Source organism: Ceratotherium simum, chromosome 13, assembly GCF_057802395.1.
Source record: "Ceratotherium simum simum isolate JZ-2026a chromosome 13, ASM5780239v1, whole genome shotgun sequence".
Taxonomy (NCBI): domain Eukaryota; kingdom Metazoa; phylum Chordata; class Mammalia; order Perissodactyla; family Rhinocerotidae; genus Ceratotherium; species Ceratotherium simum.
In genome coordinates this window covers 51,838,853-51,860,473 of record NC_141912.1, presented here as the reverse complement: position 1 = coordinate 51,860,473, position 21,621 = coordinate 51,838,853, and the positions used below count along the sequence as shown (strand labels likewise).

General features: G+C 39.5%; 1 protein-coding gene across 1 annotated transcript in view; it reads right to left on the bottom strand.

Moving 5' to 3' along the window:
• EFHC1 (EF-hand domain containing 1) overlaps positions 1-21,621 on the bottom strand; it is a 62,485-nt gene that overhangs the window by 34,852 nt on the left and 6,012 nt on the right. Inside the window, exons 2-5 of the mRNA XM_004424025.3 lie at positions 17,453-17,674; positions 9,311-9,598; positions 4,292-4,441; positions 2,951-3,143 (exon numbers count right to left, since the gene is read on the bottom strand). Coding sequence (XP_004424082.1) covers positions 2,951-3,143; positions 4,292-4,441; positions 9,311-9,598; positions 17,453-17,674 — 853 coding nt within the window. The remainder of the gene's footprint in view (positions 1-2,950; positions 3,144-4,291; positions 4,442-9,310; positions 9,599-17,452; positions 17,675-21,621) is intronic.

Below are 21,621 nucleotides of genomic sequence, written 5' to 3'. Positions count from 1 at the left end.
ATTTCACCTTCTTCTTGAAAGATAGTTTCTCTAGGTATTAAATTCTCCTTTTTCTCAGCACTGTGAAGATATTATTACACTGTCTTCTAGTGACCACGGTTGCTACTGAGAAGTCAGTTGTCACTCTAACTGACATTCTGTCTGGGTAAACTTGTGCCTTGGGGCTGCTTTTATGATCCTTTTGAATTTGGTGTTTTTAACGTTTGACCATGATATCTAGGTATGAATGTATATTTTTACTACTTTATTGAGGTATAATTGACTACAATAAGTTGCACATATTTAGAGTGCACAATTTTGATGTTTGACATATGTATTTACCCAGAAAAAGGCAAGATCAAAGTAGGAAAGCCAGTCTAAAGGATAACTAACAGACTTTCAGAACCTAGTGCCTTGGGTTCAACAGCTGAGTAGAAGGCTTTTGATGAGCCAAATACTCTTCTTTTGACATTACTCATTGTATAGTGGTAACCTGCAATTACCTTCAACAAAGAAAGAACTTTTAGAATTCCTGACATTTTAACTCCATCCATCATAAAATTATCATTTTGATTCAGCTTAACTGCTTAAAACAAGACCCTGGCAGACAGAACTTTTGAAAGATACACCCATAATTTCCTATTACTGTCCAACACAAACTCTCTGCCCAGCCACTGTCTCTTGGATGCCCCCAAACATACCAAACTTGTTTCCAATTCCCAACCCTTGCTCTGGTTCTTCTCCTGAAAGTGCTCTTTCCTTTCGTTCTCTGCCATTCTAAATCTGGGTCCAATCCCGGCTCTGCCACAAGGACTTCTTCAGTCTGTCTAGCTCATCTCTCTTTTTCTGAGCGGTCTACATGACATAACTGATCACATAATCAGACCATGTGGTACACTGTGCTACTGTTTCACAGCTTCGTGTAGTTATATGACTTGTCTCCCCAGTCACTAGAAGTGACTGAAGGACAGGGATTCTTGGTCTGGGACTTACATTTTCATTTTATCCTCCACAGCACTAAGCAAGTGAAATAGCTCCCACAGCAGACATAACTCTTGTTTAACTGAATTTAATAAAAGTAATCCATTGGATAATGCCTTTGAGTCAATTAGATGCCACCTCTCTAACCCCCCAGTTCTAGAAAAAGGAATTACTTAGCTGATGGGAGCTTAGCCTTTTCCATCCTGCTACTGTATGACTAACAATAACTTTCACAAAAAGATGTTTCCTACCTCTTAAAGGACCCTACATGTCACCAGCCTGCCTCTCCATATAATTCCCATGAAAATTTCGTTAAAATCTGAGAAGTTATAGAAGAGGATGATTACATGTTGAAAACTTTGAACACGGGCCACATTGAGAAGGCAGAGACAAACATGGAACCCAAGATTTCAAGAGATTCAGTTTCAGTGACATTTTTTTTGCCACCCTGAATACATGCCCATTTTTTCTCTTAACCTTCTGTAAATCTAATGTTTTACATTTAGGTGGCAGAAATTTCAGGCTCATTTAAGCATTCTGGAAGGCCAACATTCGTTCATTAGTCCCAGTGTCGTGAACTCTAAGAAGGTGCTATAGGAGGCTGAGAGGAGGACATGGGAGTCAGCAGCCAGACCACAGTGAACTAGGGCACAGATCTAGTTGTTGCTATCTGAGAATGCAAGCTGTGTTAGCAATTATTCTCATTTCTCAAAAGAAGATATTTTTAATGTTAACTCTCTTAATTTTAAAATGATGACAATTTTTACTCCCTTTTCTCCTACTCGCCGGTCTCATTCTCCTCTCCATCACGTGCAACCACTCTAATGTGCAGCTTTTTGATGATATGTGTACCATGTATACTGTTTTGTGTGATTTCACTTTATGAAAATGTTATTACATTATACATCTCATTTTACTTATTTTTCCACACAGCACTATGATTCTAAGATGCATCCATTTGCTTTCTTGTACATTTTGCTTATTGCTTCTAAGTACTACATATCTATCAAGATATATCTTCACCACAATTTGTTTATCCACTCTCTCAATGACAGAAATCTCCAACTCCTTGCCCCCATATAGTAACACATTTTTCTTTAACACTGTGCAGGCCAAGCAATACATGTGGTAGGCTGAATTTAGCCTTGAGACCAACAATTTGTTTATAACCTCTAACTCAATTTGTTTATAACCTCTAAGACAAACCTCTTGCTCAATACTTGGAATATTTTATCTCCTAGTTCCAAAAAAATAAGAGTAAAAAGAAAAAAAAAATCAATGAAAGTATTTGCAGAGCTCTGTCAGTCAGCCATCCAAGCATGAGAGATGTCACTACATGCAACCAAGATGACATTTTTGTAACAGAAAATTCTTAAACTACTCAGTCCATAACTAAAGCAAGCCTGTTTCTCCCAGAGAAACACTGGTGGACGGCAGGGCTCAGGTGCACTTTGTTGCATTCGCACTCTCCAATCACTAGATACCAACAAGGAAAGAGCAGGTTGACACAATGGGGCTCCACCTCTGTGAGTCACAGACATGCCTTTTCCAATCTTAGGTTATCTCACAGAGAAACTTCCTATATAGGAAGTAGTTGAGGTGGGAAGCAAAGTCAGGAAGGCACATAAGGAAACGGTAAGCTCTATCTTTGGATGAAAACAAGCTTGTTTTAGAAAAGCATTAAAAATCTGATACTAAATTGCTTCAGTTCAGAAGCCTTGTCTTTCACACTGTAAATGGATCTCCCACTGCTATTTTGGTTTTGTTTCCTTGATTTGGGTATTAGTCATCTCCACCAGACCATTTCAGAGGCAAGCCTGGACTGAGAGACAAGTAAAGAAGGGAAATTATGGGAAAGCCATTTTTTGAGTACCTATAGGAACACAGCCAGAGCCCCCCAAGTGTCAATGGAATGACAACACTGATAAGTAACTCCTTTGAGATCCAGAAAATGTCTCAGTTAACAGAGGATAAACCGAATCAAACATACTTGCATTCTCCACCAAAACCTTGGGCACACGCTGGCGGTTCATCAGGAGTGGGAAGGGATCTCGCCCATTATTCCGTTCGTGGACCTCTCGAATTTCCACCGTATCATCCATAAGATAGTAATGAATGATGTAGGTCCGACATTCACCAAACATGCTATCTGTATCATCCCAGATTGCATAGAATCGAAGAACCTTTGAGGAATGCAAAGTAGTGACTTAAGTAAGAATTCTACAAGGGGAGAGTTTCACTTAGCTCCTTTGGCATTTTTATCAGTCAATGATGAAAAGATTAGCAGGAAATACTATGAAGTAATCTCAGATGGCAAAAAAACCCACAAAAATATCTGAAATTATATACCAGATGCCAATAGCTGGAGAGTATTAAATAATAGACATAAGTTTGTGCAAAGAAAGAAGAATTCACTTTGATCCAAAATATTAGTCACTGAAAGAGAAGCTGAATTAAGAGAATAATGAGTCCTTTATATACAGTGGTTTATACGTATTTATAAAGGCACATGTGAATGGCTTATATATAATTAATATGGAAAGAATTGTCATTTATTAATCAGGCTTTTTTTAGCTCCATCAATACACATCTTCTAGGAACAGTATCAACAACACAATCTTTAAATAAAATAATAACAGATGTATGATTGAAACCATGTCCTTAAAAGACCACATAAAACTTTCTGAACTAAAAGGAATTACATTTCTGAGAGAAGAAGAGCAGCAAAGAAGCATTGAGAGCGATCTCTCCATTTTCTCCTTCCCTTTAGTACAGAAGGGAGAACTCAAATCTGCCTCTACACGCCAGCCCACAAGAGGGAGGACAGGAAGGCTGGACAGATTTGGAAAATAACCAGAACATTCTGTTCTCACACATTAATATAAAATTTAACAAGGAAGCATTTGCAACGGGATTTCTGTGAAATTACTATTTTAATATTAGAAACCTACATATATGCAATAGCTTTGAAATTTCCCCATAATTCATTTAAGGTTTCCCAAAGGATTCTATGAGGTTAACTCATATTTGAGAAAAGAAATAGTCAGTTGGAAATGTAAAGTGAGAAGCAGATGTAGCTCAGAAATAGCTTTAAGACTGCAAGTTTGGTGGAACTCACAAGACTTCACTCCACAGTCTTCTCTGAATCTCTGATAAGAAACTCAGGCATTCCTATAGCTCTAACTGGAGAGGAAACCAGAAGGACAGCACTGGATCCAAACGTTAAGTTATAGATACAATGTTTCAAAACACATCTATCAAAATAGCTTGCTAATAAACACGTGCCACACTTGGAAACAAGGAAACCCACTGAGGTGCCTCGGTCACTTACTTGTTTGTCAAAGGTGAGAAACTGCTTGAGTTGATCAAAGTCCGATGGGGTGACATACTTACGAAGAGGCTGTTTCCGGAGTTCGGTGTAAGGATCGAGAGCCATCGTCTCTGGCGGATTGAGTTCAATTCCTTGACTTTCCAAAAAGACCTAAATAATTCAAAATTAATAAGGATCATCTTTCTTAAGTTTCTTAAAGTATTAACCGATGGTGTAAAAATAAGTGTAATAATAATTCCTATGTCATTGCCCAAGTTAGCCATTAGTTTGCAGCCTGAGCATATCTTAGCAGTACTAAGCCTCCAATTGACCCAACGCTACAATGCAGGTAATAATCAATAGTTACCCTAAGAATTCTATATTATAAAATTGTTAGGCAATGTGCTAAGCTATTGGAACACATAATGGTAACATAACTGGCTCCAAATATGAATTCAAATCAATGAAATTTGGTTAGGTGCCCAAGAACAGAGTGAGTCCTAGAACTGCTTACATACACACATCCAGAACCTAACTATAATTTCAAACAATATGTAATTCATATCAGCTATGGGGGCAAGCTGCACAATGGAAAAGTATAGCTGAAATCAAATTTCCAACTTTCTAACTCATTTAAAACAAGTATATGATCATCTCCCCCCCAAAAAAGAAAAGAAAGCATACCCACTGGTTATTTTAGAGCAGAAAATATTTTAGCAAAATAGAAAAGACAAATCAAGTTCTTGAATCTCACCAGAAAAAGTTAAGGAAAGCAACTGAACTTAACATAATCTTGCATTTTATTTTGCTAATTATGAATACAGTCGCCCCTCGGTATCCACGGGGGATTGGTTCCTGGACCCCAGAGGATACCAAAATCCGAGGACGCTCAAGTCCCTTATATAAAATGATGTACTATTTGCATATAACGTACACATATCCTCCCGTATACTTTAAATCATCTCTAGATTACTTATAATACCTAACACAATGTAAATGTTATGTAAATAGTTGTTATACTGTATATAATGACAACCATGTCATTCTGACATAATATCAGAATGTTAAGACAAGACATATATAAAGACAAGAATGTCATTCTGACATAATAATGACAAGAAAAAAAGTCTGTTCGTGTTCAGTACAGACACAACCATCATAGGCCTTTCAATCTGAGGTTGGTTGAATCCATGGATATAGAGGGCTGACTATAAATATAATATTATTCTCAGAGTCATTATCATCTTTCAATACAACTTCACATTTCTTCTTCTTAAAAGCACCACAATAAACTGTACCTTTTTTGATAATCAGAAAAGAACAGAACAATTTCACGGGATCCGTTTACATTCTGAAACTGGAAATTAACTTGAAATCTGGGTTTCTTTTGGGAATTGTGTGGTTTGCTTTCAGACAATTCAACAGAAAATAGCAGAACTCAGGGCCAAAATATTTGAGTTCTAGTATTAGCTCTGCTGCTAACTACCTTGTACTCTTAGTATTTAAAATTTTATTAGGCAGTCTCCAATATCCTTTCAATATTAAAATATTATGATCTTAACATCTATTAAAATTACCGAGCTAGAGATAATGACTGAAAATAAAATTCTCTTCTCCCTTGAGACGGTGTATTAGTGCAGCAGGATTGTTGACTGAGGTATTTAATGGGTGTTTTACTCCTTTCTGTTGCTTATAGCAGATAACCAGGCCTTTTGTTAACCTTACCTTGGGGATTTGGGCAGGAATGTGGACGCTTCCGGAAGTTGACTGTGCTTCCTGTCTCTTAAAAAAAGCCTAAACTCTTTGAAGAGATTATTCTAAAGTGACCCAGAAGGACAGGAGAGAAAGGAATGTCTTTGAGAGCAAGAAAAGAGAAAGGCGGAAACTTCCCCAGACTGGACTCAGAAGAACTCCACACGCACTCTGGAGGGGTGCTCGGAGCACACGTGCTCCAGTCAGGCACGTTCAGGCTCGGGTACTCAGAGTCCTGGTATCTTACCTAGCACCAAAGCATCAGGGAGGTGCCCTTGGTCACTGGACAACCTGGACCAAGGTTGTCCACTGGACCCTGCCCGTATGACCCCTTTAGGTCGGGAAGTGCCCTGCTTCCTTGTTCTTAGGGCTTGGAATCTTTGGCAAAGCTGAGGGTGAATAGAAAACCAGCCCTGTTGGATTGGGGCTCAAGTAGGTTTTAAGATATTTTTAGAAAACAAAACAATATTTCTTGCACATGTGCATTTGTGGAGTAGGAGTCACATCTGCTCTGCTAGTAGCAATACTTTAACAAACACAATAAATTCTAGATCTCTCATTTCTGGAGCTTTGCTTTTTTAATTCAGTTCCTTCTGTCTATAGGACCAAACATTTACTTGGAGCAGTGAGGAGGGGGTGAAAAGGGATCATGGTGGTGATATATTTGAATAGAGGTGGTTCCTGGTTCAAAACACACCATTAAACAGCTATCTTCCTTATCCACTCAGAGGTCCAGCCCTAAAGAAAACCACTAAATTAGATAAGATGTGTATAACAGTTATAGGAGCCAAGTTCTAACCTAACAATCAATTATTGAAAACATAATGCAATCTAATCATCAGTGCCTGAAATACACAGCTCTAGTCAATTACCAGTTATTAAAATACAGTTAATCATCATTATTCACAAATTCTGTGTTTACAAATTCGCCTGCTTGCTAAAATTTATTTGTAACCCCCAAAATCAATACTCGTGACACTTCTGTGGTCCTTCGCAGACCTGCGCGGAGTGGTGAAAATTTTGAGTTGCCAAGAGGCTGTGACATGTACTTACTGCCACTAAATTGTACACCTAAAAATGGTTAAAATGGTAAATTTTATGTTATATATATATTTTACCACAATAAAAAATTAAAAAGGCAGCTGTGATGTGCCTTAAGGAGAACATATGTGTTAGAGAAGCTTCACTCAGGCATGAGTCACGGTGCTGTTGGCCATGAGTTCAGTCTTAATGAATCAACAAGATATTTTATTTGTGTGTGTGTGTGTGTGTGTGTGTGTGTGTGTGTGAGAGGAAGATCAGCCCTGAGCTAACATCCAATGCCAATCCTCCTCTTTTTGCCAAGGAAGATTGGCCCTGGGCTAACATCTGTGCCCATATTCCTCTACTTTATATGGGACGCCGCCACAGCATGGCTTGACAAGCGGTGCATCGGTGCACACCCAGGATCTGAACCTGCAAACCCTTGGGGTCCCACAGCGGAGGGCGCACACTTAACCGCTGCACCACTGGGCTGGCCTCTCAATGAGACATTTTAAATATGGCATCTTTAAACAGAAACACATAAAACAATGTTATGTATTGATCAGGTGATGAAAATGTTGTGACCAGAGGCTTGTAGGAAACTAACCCTGTATTTCTCCTAGGAACAATGGTTCAGCATTTGCTAATTTGTGTTTGTGGTGACTTTATAGAACACAACTACCATGAATAATGAGAACTGACTGTAACTGGCTTAGATCAACTGCTCAGTGATCAACCTGCAAATCTTCAAATTGTCCCTAAAGACACAATTGTAAAAATAATTGTAATACCTTAAGTTTATATAACATTTTATAATTTCTCATTGTTGGTACAATTCTGAAACTGCCTATGATAACAAGGACCTACAAAACGAGAGATAAAAACATGCTTGAAGGAGATAATAGCTCAAATATGGTCCAGCACCTCTACCTTCTGTATTGTTTTTCTCTGCTGCTGTGGGATGCCATGGATGCTGTGGCTCCTTTCTTCACTTCCTAGAGGTCCCTATTCAAGTGTCATCTGCTCAGTGAGGCCTTCCCTGACCAGCCTTTATATACAGCACCCCCCTCCAACTGCCATCACCTTTATCTGTTTTAGTTTCACGCACAGCTCTTAACAGCATCTGATATATTACACATTTGTTGCTTACTGTTTATCTCCTCCAACCAGAATGTAATAACCTTTGTAAGGGCACGTCTTTATACCTGGCAACTAGAACAATGCCTGGCACGTAGTGACACTCAGTATTTACTAAATAAATTACTAAATGAAAAAAGTAAATGAGTGAGTTCATAGGAGCTCAGTGCATGGTAAAAATTAATCACATTTGGCATTACGTAACATGGGAATAAAGGGCATCAAGTAATTCAGAAACTATTTCTTTGCTTCTAGAAATTTTTTTTAAAGATAAATTTGGAATTGATTTCCTAATGCCTACATTTTGTGCTATAGAAAGGTCACCATCTCCTCTCTATCTCTCAGTATATATATGTACACTTAACTTTAAGAAAAGTTGTCAAAAATCCATATTTATGAAATAAAGAAAGTGGAGGGGTTTTCTCAATATAAAAAAGTGTTTTCCTTTAAAAATGGTTTTATTTCAGGAATTCTTTAGATACAAGTTTCCCTAGAACATAGCAAGTATGATTTACAGAAAAAATATAAATTGCATAAAAAATTTTTAGGCTCTACATAATACATGTGTATATGTGTATAACTTGTTTTGAAGGAATTTCTTAAAGCCAAAGTATGTTGCTAACAGGTAACTGTGATTTTGTAGGTCTGACTTGTATGTTCATACAGTTGAGTTCGACTTTAGTGGAGATTAAAGTTCTCTACTTTCTAAAATTTCTGAAAAAAAAAAATTTAGGCTCTCTCTACTAAGAGAAGTATTACTATTCTGTAAACTCAAACTTCAGATAAATCATCCAGTGCCTCTTCCACGTTACCACCCCATCCAGAGTGCTACCTCCCCTACTCTCTATTTCCACTGGCATGTGAACTGGTTTCTCATCAATTGATTCAGCTATGATGGGAGTTTAATTTTATTTGAATGGATATGTATCAATATCACTGTAAAAAAGATGATGTCACTACATAGTATTGGCACATATCAGTACATATACAAATACTAAATTAACCTACCAGTAATCCATATAGGACAGATTATCAGGGTCCTCCTCTTACCCTAATAAATGAAATGTATCCTTCCATAAATTAGAATGATGCCTCAGACACCACAACTTCTAAAAACATATACTATACCTGTGTGAATCGGTCACAGTCAACAACACGGAAAGTTTTGCCATAAATTGTAATGTCTATTCCTCGATTTAGGTCTTTCCAATGGTAATGGTCTCCCCGGTCATTCTTGGCTAGCCGCTGGCGTTTGATTAACTTGCCTTGAGGGATCCCAGAGTTTTCCACAACAGGCTCGATGACAGACATGCTGTCATCTTCTAGATAGTAGTAAATTTTCACTTGACGGATCCTATAGTGTTCCTCAGTTGACATAGGAACATCTTCTTGGAAATAGGCATCAAATTTCAGCACCTGTAACCCATAAGGGAGGGAGAAATCGCATTGTCTTAGTTTCTCACTCAAAAAATAATCAAGTACCCTCCTGTAAAGAGAACCACTCAGGGAGATTTGAACACTCATCATTCTCATCTTCTAAATTAAAAGTTGCCAAACTATAGTCCATAGGATAAATCTACCCCTGCCACCTGTATTTTTGTGACCTGCAAACTAAGAATGGTTTTGTACAAATTTAAATGGTTAAAAAAATCAAAAGAAGCATAAAATTTCACAACACATGGAAATTATATGAAATTATGTAAATAATTAACACATTTGCTAACGGCTGCTTTCCCATTATAAGGGCAGAGTTGAGTGGTTGTGATAGAGACCCTATGCCCTGCTGCTATGGACTGAATTGTGTCGCCCCAAATTTTATATGTTGAAGCCCTTACTCTCAGTGTGACTATATTTGGAGATGGGGTCTTTAGGAGGCAATTAAGTTTAAATGTGGTCTTAAGGATGGGGCCCTAATCCACTAGAACTGGTAGCTTTATAAGAAGAGGAAGAGAGACTCTCTCAGCACACATGCACCGAGGAAAGGCCATGTGATGACACAACAAGAAGGCAGCTGTCTGCAAACCAGGAAGAGAGCCCTCACCAGAAACCAAATCGGGGCTGGCCCCGTGGCTTAGCGGTTAAGTGCGCGCGCTCCGCTGCTGGCGGCCCGGGTTCGGGTCCCGGGCGCGCACCGACGCACCGCTTCTCCGGCCACGCTGAGGCCGCATCCCACATACAGCAACTGGAAGGATGTGCAGCTATGACATACAACTATCTACTGGGGCTTTGGGGGGAGAATAAATAAATAAAATCTTTAAAAAAAAAAAAAAAAAAAAAAAAGAAACCAAATCAGCAGGAACCTCAATATTGGACTTCTAATAAATCTCTACTGTTTAAGCCACCAGTCTGTGGTATTTTATTATGGCAGCTTGAGCAGACTAAGACAGCTGCAAAGCCCAGAATATTTACTATCTGGCCCTTTACAGAAAAAGTTTGCTGACCTCTGCTCTAAATACTCCGACTATATGTAGACTATTTACTGAAGGTGTTCCTTGATGAGATGGCTTAAAGATCTTAACTCTCTTAGCTTCACTTCCATGTCAAAAATCCCTCTTAGAATTTCTGGAAAGAGTAAGAGATTTGGACAATACTATGACTTCTGGTTTCAAAATGAAAATGAAGGCTCAAGTCCATTTCCTTAGAAGTGGAGTCCCTTGTAAATGCATATTAATGACATATTCATTATTAGAGACTTTATATAAATAACTCTCAAAGCATCAATCCACCACAGAATCTTTGGGTGGCATGTAAATACCCTCATTGTGCTCAGAAACATATATGACAGATAGAGCAAACCCTTGGTCCTCTGAGGTGCATCAGCATCAGCGTGAAGTCAAAATGGCCCATCTGTACATTTTAAAAAACATTTAAAATACCATAAAAAGCTTATGTTGACATGCTTTGGGATTTTTGAATTTCTGTTATTCTGTTTCTATTTTTAATGTTTTTTTTCTGGGAGAGAAAGTATTAGAACGATGTTTTAGGTAGGCAACAGTGTTAACCCAAACCTCTACTAGAATAAGAGGAACAAACCAAGCAGACCCTTTAGTGAAGACACAAATACCACCCAACGATGGGAAGATGAAACAATTTTATACATGAGTGCTGTTGCTAGAAAGGGATAGCGTCTATTGTGGAGGAACAGAATAGTTGCATAGGAGAAATATGAATATAATGGAGTAAAGGCCTTAAAACTCATAATAAAAAGAGAAAATGGATGAATGGAACGTTTAAAGAAGAAAAATAATATGGTAAAAGCAAAAGACAAAGATCATTTTAAAGTAACATTTTAGATCAACCGTCAAGAACTGAAAGTGGGGACATGATCAGTAACTCACATATGAAATGGTCCTTACTTGAGCCACAGGCTTATAAATATACAAAACGTTAGAGCCAAGAGCGATCAGCTAATTGAACCTCCCTCATTTGACAAAGGAGGAAATTGAGATTCAGGACGGTAGAGCGGCCTGCCTGAGGCCAAACAATGGGTCAGGGGCGTAGCCAGGACTGAAACTCAGTCTGTAGACTCACAGCCCAAAGTTCTCTCCACACACTTCACTAATTCTTAGATAACAGGTGCTAGAGTGGTTCAGAAAAGGAATCTGTGTGAATGAAAGCGGTCAGAGAAAGTTTAAGTTGAGGGGATGACAGGGGGTTCCAGGGCAGGGAACAACAGAAGCAGAGGAAGGAATGCCAGCAGCAGTATGCAGGCTATGACAGAGGAGGAAGGTGCTAGGCATGACCATCAGATTGAAAGCCCCTCCAATGGTCCAGGTCTGCGGTGATAAATCAGCAGCAATGGAAAAACAAAGGAAGGTTGACTGGATTAATAGTGAGAAAGTGGGAGCATGGAAGCCAGATGAGGTTTTGAGGAAAACACAGTGCTGGGGATATGGTGGTGATACTCATAGAAATGGAGACATCAAGGGGAAGATAATTTTAGTAGGGCAGATAGTGAGCTCACTTCTAGACTTCCTGAATTTAAGTGACAGCACAAGTTGATATTGCAGGGGGCAATTTGAGATAGAGGGCTGGGTTTTGGGAAAGAAGTCAATATTAGAGAAAAATCAGGATGACTCAAACATTTTGACTCGAGCAACTGAAAGGATGGAACTACTATCAAATTGATTTGGGGGAAACTGTGGTAAGCAGATTTGGGGGATGCGGAGACAAAATTAGGAGTTCGGTTTTGAACACATTTAGTTTGAGATCTCTATTAAACATTCAAGAGGAGATGTCAAATAGGCAATTACATATACCATCTAGATTTCAGGACACAACTCGTCATCATGTAAAGGACACATTTCAGGCCATGAGTTTGGACCAAAGGAGCAAGCAGAGACAGAGAACAAGACCAAAGACTGAGCCTTGGGGCACACTCATGCTCTCGGCTGTCTGTTTTCTAAGACTGGAGGGGATGAAAATGCCTCCAGGCATTGGCCTCAGATTGGGAGGCAGGGAGGAGATACACACACACACACACACACACACACACACACACACATTTTAAAGGCTCAAATAACCAGAATTTTTTGTATGCTATTCTTTTTAATTTAAATGACAATGAGTTACTTAAAAACAAACCTTCTAGACTATGCCATATGACCAGTACAGATGAATCCTAATCTCCTATCTTTGTGCACCTACAGTAGTGAATTGTGACCACATGATCATTTTGTAAAATCCAAAAAATTCCCTTTGAAGCAAAGAAAAATTAAATAATATACAGCTCAGTTTTTGCTTTTATTCACTTTAGTACATTCAGATTGTGTAGGGAAAAGAAGTAACTGATTATATATATGGTATATTTGGTACTTATCAAAGAAACTGACTATTCAATTAACTAGGGCGCTAAATTCTCAAGTTCTCTGATTACTTGGGAGTTTACTGTCTGACATAAACTGTACGTGGCAAAAATTTTGCCATTTAAAAATATAGATCAGTTTGTCCAATAAAGTACCTGGGTTTCCTCTGGCATATGATCTACACATATGGCTAAAACTACATGTTTTCAACATGTCATTCATATTATAGAGAGCCAAGCTAATATGTGAGGTCTCAGGTAAGGAATACTGTAACCCCAAAAGTACTTATTCATTTGATTTTTAATCTAAAAGGCATTTACCTATTTACTTATTAAGAATAGAATTAAGAGTTCTGCGCTCCTCCCACAAAGAAACGACTGGGAAAGAAGTTAATATGGGAAGCTCTTTAGCAAGTAGTTAGGATAACATTAGCTTTCCCAAAGAGAGTAACACCTTAATGTACTATGTAGAAAGAAAGAAAAAAATAATATTTAGATACTGTGCTTAAAACGTATTTTTCATGGAATTTTACAGCTGGATGAACTCCTAGTTATCATGTATCCTAAACTAAGGTTAGAGATGAGGAAACTAGAGATTGTGACTCCCCAAGGTCACAGCACTAGTTGGAAGAAGACTCAGAAATGGAATCCAGGTCTCTTGACCCCCAAGAAGTGCTCAGCATGCCACAACAAACACGGAAATATTCGCAATGACTTCAAGACTGAAGGGGAAGATGCCGGATGAATATTTTCATATCATATACCAGTATAAAAAGCCTAGTCACACTTTTTATTATTTTTTATTTTACTCTGTGTGTATGTGTGTGTTTTGCATGTTCGGCTTGTCATTTTTCAGCAGTGACACTGACAATAATTTTGTTAAGTAATGACTCATCTCATTTTTTCAACTAATGTTTATTGAGCACCAATCACAGAATAAACTAGATGAGTCCGTGCCCTCATGAGGCATGCAGTCAGGTGGGGCAGATAAACACTAAACAAGTCAGCAGTCCAAACTGTAATACAGGGCTATGAAGAAACCACAGAGAGAACAATGGGGAGGAACCTCTTTACAACGGTGGCCAGGAAAAGCTTCATGTAAGCCACCCTGAAAGATGAGACGGAGTCAGCTGCTCAAGGGCATTGGGAAAGCTATTCCAGGGAGGGTGAACAGCATGTGCAAAGGCCCTGAAGGAGGAGGAAAAAGTGCTACAATTTCAAGGAAATTAGGAAAATAAATCTAGTGTGATTGAAACACAGTGGGTGAGGAAAAGAAAGGCTCCAGACGAGGTTGGGGAAGGGAGGCCCAGATCCAGCAGGGCTGTGAGGCACCTGTAGAGTTGGACCTTAGTCCACATAAAATGGGAAAGTCACGGAAGTGTCTTAGGTCAGTATGCGACATAATCTGATATTTATTTTTAAAAGATAAATAGCTATTCTATGGAAAATAAATTAATAGTAATAGTGGAGATGGAAATAAGTGGACAGACGCATTATATATTTTAGAGGTAGAAATGACAGAGCTTGTTAATAAGATTGGATGGGGGTTGTGAGAGAAAAGAAGAATCAAGGATGACTTTCAAATTGGGGTTTGAGCAGGTAGGTAGACAGTGTTAACGTTTACTGTACTGGGCAAGAGAATCTGAAGGCATTTTCCCAGAGAAATGACATAATCAGAACTGTGCTTTGGGGGCTAAACCAAGCAGCAGAGCTGTTATGAGCATAATAAACAAGCATGAGACGAATATAACAGTTGGCAACACGTTAACAATTGACATATTGCTTGTCTGAACTATGGTAGTGGCAGAGGAAATGGAAGTGAGAGATACCTGACTTGACAACTCACTGAATGTGGGGAGCGAAGGGGAGAAAAAGTCAAAAACGGCTCAGGTTTCAAGCCTGGATTATCTGGAGGAACCATACAGACAGAGCGGATCTGTGGGGAAAGGTGATGAGCTGATAGAGACATACAGAACCTAAGGTGCCAACAGCTCATCAGGTGAAGACGTACCCTGGCAGGGGACAGAGGTCTGCAGTTTCACTGAGGTCAGAACTGGAAATAAATACTGATAGCTGTCTACCTTAAAGTGATACCTGAAACCACAAAAGTAGGTGAGCTCTCTCAAGAAGATGGTGTAAAGAATAAGAACAGAACCTTGGAAATGCTTATAGTTAAAAAGTGGGAGAAGGAAGGCAGGCCAGAGCAGGAGCAACCAGATGGAGAGAGAGAGGAAAACCAAGAGAGTGCAGGGGCGTGGGAGCAAAGGAAAAGCAGAGTGTCAAGAAGGAAGGGAGAATCAACAACAGCAGATGTTGCAAATAGGTCCAAGAGAATGCTAGCAAAGAAAACCTCTCTAGATCTGGCAGAAAGGACAACAATGTCCACCTAGGAAAAAGTAGTTTGGGGCTTGAGGGCAGCGATTGTAAGCGATTTGACAGTCGAGTGAGGAACAAAGTGCTGTTGCTTAAACGGGCCACAAGGTAGAAACGTTTTTAAAGACAAGATAACGTGACCCTAGGTAGAGAAGTAGTCACTAGAGTGTTTGAAATGGAAGTTAAAGATGAACAAGACAAAAGAAGAACCATATCAGGAACACAGACTGGGCAGTTAGCCTGGGAAACAGAATACAGTGGGTGACGATGAAGAGAACCAGATGTGAGCAAAGAGAAAAGACAAGGGCACTCACAGTAGATGTCCAGGTCTTTATCACCTGTGCAAGAAATGAAGTTATATTCTAAGGATGAAGAACAGTACAAAGAATGTCCAAATATGGACAAATATGTTGACAATTAAGTGGACCTCTGGGTATTCCTAAAAAATTTAAACTCTGATTTAATTCAGAAAAGCCATAATTCCTTTATTGCAAATAAAAAGCTTAGTTTCAAAACCATGCATTTAACTGCTCTCTGCCTCATTACCTATGGTAAGGATCATTTATCTAGAAATTGTGATGATACAAGTAAAATGAATAGGAAAATAAACATGTAAATATTCTTCTTCATGCCCACTATTCTTTAAAGAAACGAATTATGAATAATATTTTAAAAGTACAAATTAAGTAATAACAATTAGCACAAAATAATATAGGAAAACAAAAGATAGGAAGCCTATTTCCTATTGATGCACAATTTCTCCCTCTCTGAATTTCACTAATACTTTCTCACGGCACACACTACTGTCACTTTCTAGCTTATAATAGTTATTTGCTATTCTTTTCAGTAAACATTGAACCTACCAGGATTTATATCTTGATAAACTGTTAAATGCCTACCCTACTCCTGTCTTGTATTTTCACCCTTCTCTCTTATCTACTGATTTTGCAGTGCCTGTCACAGCTGTGAATAAACAAGAGAAACAAGAAAAAGGTAAAGAAACACTCAATCATGGAACTGATACCGTTTAGTGGAAGTTTAGGTTCAGCCTATGAATGGATATGCGAACGTGTTCCTATCAGATGAATTAACTGAGATGGGGAAGGGGGGATTATATGGATTCCACCTGAGACATTTAAAAATTTTAAAAATTAAGTGATTATTAATGTAAATGGCATAGTTCCACCAACAGATTATTTTGTACCTTCTAGCCTTTAGCTTCAATAGGTACTCAATAAAAGTTGACTAGCTGGATGAAAATGGTATAGACATTTAAAAAAATAATAAAATGAAAAGAGAAAGAAAATAGGCAAGGAGCAAATTAAGAAAGCTAACTTATAAAAACTGGTCAGTAGTTCTCAAGACCCAGTCATACAGAAAAATCATGTGGAAATTAGAATCGATGAGGGTTGGGGTGACACCTAAGTTTCTTAAAAGTCCCCCTAGGAATTCTGCTGCACGGCCAGGGTTAGGACTACCTCACCTTAGTGAAAAGAGGAGGCTTCTTGACAAGGAAAATCGAGCACCATGTGGAAATGTCAACAGAGGGAAATAAGGCGACTCACATCACAAAAGCATGGGGTAAATGAGACCCAAACAAAACGTTCCACTACCCTTTGGTCACGTGGTGCCAAACCGGAAATGTTCCCTGAAAAACAAAAACTTGTGGGGACAGCCTGGAGAAAACTGACAACAGATGGAGTTGTTGTCATGATGACATTCTGCATTTCTTAGAGATTAGGATCTGTCATCAATACAGGACATAGGACTTTCAAAAAGTAGAAGACACAGAGCAAGTAAACATAGAGTAATATGAACTCGAGAATTCAGAATTCATCCAATTTTGCTTTAAATGTATTTGGAAAATTTTTCAGTGAAGTCTATAGGGAATTGTTTACTGTAATTGGCTTCCTGACTAAAGAAAGCCTCTTTCAATCCTGAGTTCAGCTGTCTGTGACTAAGGGTTGAGGCATTTGAACAATTTTCTCCTCAGAGCACCATGGAAAACCTATGGTTTTCTGTTGACTTTTCTACAAAACAGTTGGCTCTCAGAAATCTGAATTCAAGGGGCACCCTAAAATCCCAGAAGATACCTTTTTGTCAAAAGCCACGTGAGCAGGAATGAACTCTGCAGGTGGGGCCTGCTTTGGTTGGCCATATGTCAGAACGGGGGCCTTATTGGCCAGCTCATCCAGCTCAGCCTGGGACAGCTGGTTGACTTGGAGCCGGTCCCCACCGATCCCAACTGTCGGACGTCGAACAACTGCATAGCCGTTCCTGTAGCTCAGTGTCTGGCTTCTATGAAATGCAGTTTTCTGAAGGAGAAAAGAAGTATGTCGATAATATTTTACAAATATTTGTCAGGCAAAAAAGCTAACTCTCAAAAATATTACAACTTAAATCTTTGCTTATAAACATCACAAACCTGATATGAAAAAGTTCACCTTAGACGGTTCTTGTATTTTAAACTAAAACACTTGGCTAGGAGCAAAGAGGGAAGCAACGGCCTGAGCTTAAAACAAAACTTAGAGCCCCGCTCCAGAATGCCCAACTGAATTACCAGCTCACTTTTCACGAGAAACTAAAATATTATCTCATCTAAACACTTAATTTTTCACTAGTCTTCCCATGTTTTTCATGTTATCTGGTGATCACAAACCATGGAACCTAGAAGATCTGGTTTTGTGAAATGAATTTCTACCTGAAATGAAAGGCCCTTCTTGTTACAGTGACCCTGATACATTCATACAACTCTTTGGAAAGCAAGTGGATGTTATATATTTAAAGTCTTAAACTCTGTAATTCCACCCCTGATCCTTTATTTTAAGGATATAATCCAAAATTATGAGAAAGAACAATACGCCTAAAGCCGACCATTATAATGTTAATTACAATAGTAAAACATGGGAAACAACGCAAAAGACAAACATACGAGTAAATGATGGAAAATTTACTCAAAGGATTATTATGCAGCCATTAAAATATTGGTTTTAAAGACCATGTGGCAATCTGGGGAAAATGTTCATGATTTAATAGGCCCAAAAAAGCAGCATATAAAATTATATGTGTACTATAATTACAAGCAAACATGTGCATGAAAAGAGATTAGATTTGGAGAATGTTCTCTGTCTGTATTACACATTTCTGAATTATGCTTTGTTTTTTTTTGTTTTTTTGTTTTTTTTACAATGAACATACTTTTATTGGTAATTGGAAAAAACAAAAGATTAAAAAAGTGGAAAGGAAATATTTTTGAGGGCTGAGGAGACTAAAATGGTGACATAGGAGACCCCAGCCTCCTCATCCCTCCACAAAGATCAATGATTGGACTGCTACCCATGAACAAAAACAGCTCTGGAAGAGCTCTAGAGGCCACTTTTAGAAGGTTTTAGCCACTCAAAGAAACAAAAAATCTGAGAATAATCCCACAAGGAGAGAAGGAAAACAGCTTCACTTGGCTTGCATCATCCCATCCCCCAAGCCAGCACTGTGCAGTGCCAACAGGAACTTCCCAGCTAGAAAGGGCTCCCCTTGCCCAGAAAGGAAAAGCAGGGTGAGCAACCCTCTTCTCCAGTCTTTTGGGGCACTGCACGAAGGTCCCACTTCAATTTCACCCCACCCAGATGGGCGAAGCTTAGGTGTCTAAAGCCAGCTGGGAACAAGGAAGAAAAGCAGGGGCTACTGGCAGCAGCCACTTAGTGGGAGTGACTGCGGTTCACAGAGACCTGGTCGGCAAACAAATCCAGCAGATTTTGCCACTGACCCAAAGCCAATGGCCATCATAGCCACAGCCACCGCACACCCCCCGCAGATTTCATCAGCTTTCGACCTAGAGGTATTCATGTTTGCCAACACCAGCCACCTGAGTCCCTCCTCACTCCCTCCCCTACCCTTGTCCCAGAGCCTGGGAACTCAGCCAGCTCAGGCCTTTGCAGCTGCTCAAGTGCAAGATACCAGCATAGATGCCCTCGCCCTGGCTGACCCCTACTGCTATGTGTGCACTTGGATCTAGCCCCTCCAGCTGTGCAACTGCACACAACCAGCCCAACCCCCATCACGGGCCTCCACTGCAGTGTGCATGCCCCGGGGGAGAGTGTGCAGCCACAGGAGAGCACACCGACAGCCAGGGCCTCTGCAGCTGCCAGTGAGCCCATAGTTGGCTCCAGCCCTTGCTGCCTGTTCTGGCCCCCACCATTATGAGTGTGTCTGCAATAGGCCCCCGTCATTACACAGGTAGCTGCAGCTGGCCGCTACAGCCAAATATGTGCATGCCACTGGCTCCAGTCACCACTACTGCTTGCCCTGGTCCCTAGCCGCTGGACTGGAGGTACAGCTGAAGACCTTAACAGCCCTTGCAATCACTGTGGATTCCACATAGTACTTGCCAAGGACCACACAGCTGTCAATGCTGTAGACCCCAGCAGTCTGAGCTGAAGAGACCTCATGGCCCCCACCCCCAACCCAGTGCTGCCACACACCGCTATACTTGGTGCCCTGCACCACTAGACCCAGGGTCACAGCACACTTCAGCGTGCTCCCACCCACAAGTGAAAGTCTTCCCTTACTGAAGGCAGTCTATAGAGTCTGGAAGAGGCGATGCTTCTTCAAATGCAAAGACACCTAAGCAAGAGATCACAAAGAATCAGGGAAACATGACTCCACTAAAAGAATACAGTAAACCTATAGTAACTGGCCCCAAAGAAATGGAGAATCAGGAATTGCTTGATAAAAAAATTCAAAGTAACTGTCCTATAGATGCTCAGGGAGCTGCAAGAGAACACAGATAAACAATTTAGTGATATCATGAAAATGATACAAGAACAAAAAGAGAAGTTCAACAAAGAGATAGAAAACATAAAAAAGAGTCAAACAGAAATTTTAGAGCTGAAGAATACAATGATTGAAGAATTCAATAGCAGCTTCAACAGAAAACTTGAACAAGCAGAAGAAAGAATCAGTGAGCCAGAAGACAAATCAATTGAAGTTATCCAAGCAGAGAAGCAAAAAGGAAAAGGAATGAAGAAAGCCTACAGGATTTACGGAATGCCAAGAAGAGAAATAATGTACGTATCATTGAAGTCTCAGAAGGAGCAAAGAGGGAGAAAGGAGTAGAATGCTTATTTAAAGAAATAATGGCTAAGAACTTCTGAAACCTGGGGAGGGATTTGGACATCCAAGTTCATGAAGCTAACAGGTCACCCCAAGATTTCAACCCAAAATGATCTTCTCCAAGACACATAATAATAAAACTGTCTAAAAATCAAAGACAGAGAGAAATTTAAAAGCAGTAAAAGGAAAAAAAAATTCTCTCACGCAAGGGAACCTCCTAAGGCTATCAGCGGATTTCTCAGCAGAGGCCTTGCAGGCCAAGAGAGAATGGGGCGACCTATTCCAAGTGCTGAAAGAAAGAAACTGCCAACAAAGAATACTTTACCCAGAAAAGCTGTCCTTCAGAAATGAAGGCAAGATAAAGACTTTCCCTAATAAACAAAAGCTAAAGGAATTCATCACCACTAACCCTGCCCTACAAGAAATGCTGAAAGAAGTTCTTCAAGCTGAAAGAAAAAGGTGTTAATTATTAACATGAAAATATACAACACACTGGTAAACATAAGCATAAAGTCAGATTCAGAACACCCTAATCCTGTAATACGGTGATGTGTTAACTACTTAGCTCTAGTGTAAAGCTTAAAGGACCAAAGTATTAAAAACAGCTACAGGGCCGGCCCTGTGGCTTGGTGGTTAAGTGCACGTGCTGCGATGCTGGTGGCCCGGGTTCGGATCCCGGGTGCGCATCGAGGCACCACTTCTCCGTCCATCCTGAGGCCGAGTCCCACATACAGCAACTAGAAGGATGTGCAGCTATGACATACAACTATCTACTGGGGCTTTGGGGGGAAAAAATAAAATAAATAAAAAAATAAAAAAAAATAAAAATAAAAATAAAAAAATAAAAATAAAAATAAAAACAGCTATAGCTTCAACAATTTGTTAATGGATACACAATATTAAAATATGGAAACGATGACATAAAAAACATACAGGGAGGGGAGTACAAGACCAGTTTTTGAATTGTTATCAGTGTAAAATACACACACACACACACACATGTTTTATGTAAGCCTCATCGTAACCATAAAGAAAAACCTACAGTAGTTTCACAAAAGATGAAGAGAAGAGAATCCAAGCATACCACTATGGAAAATTTATTCACAAAGGAAAGCAGCAAGAGAGGAAGAAAGAAACAAGGTAACTACAAAAC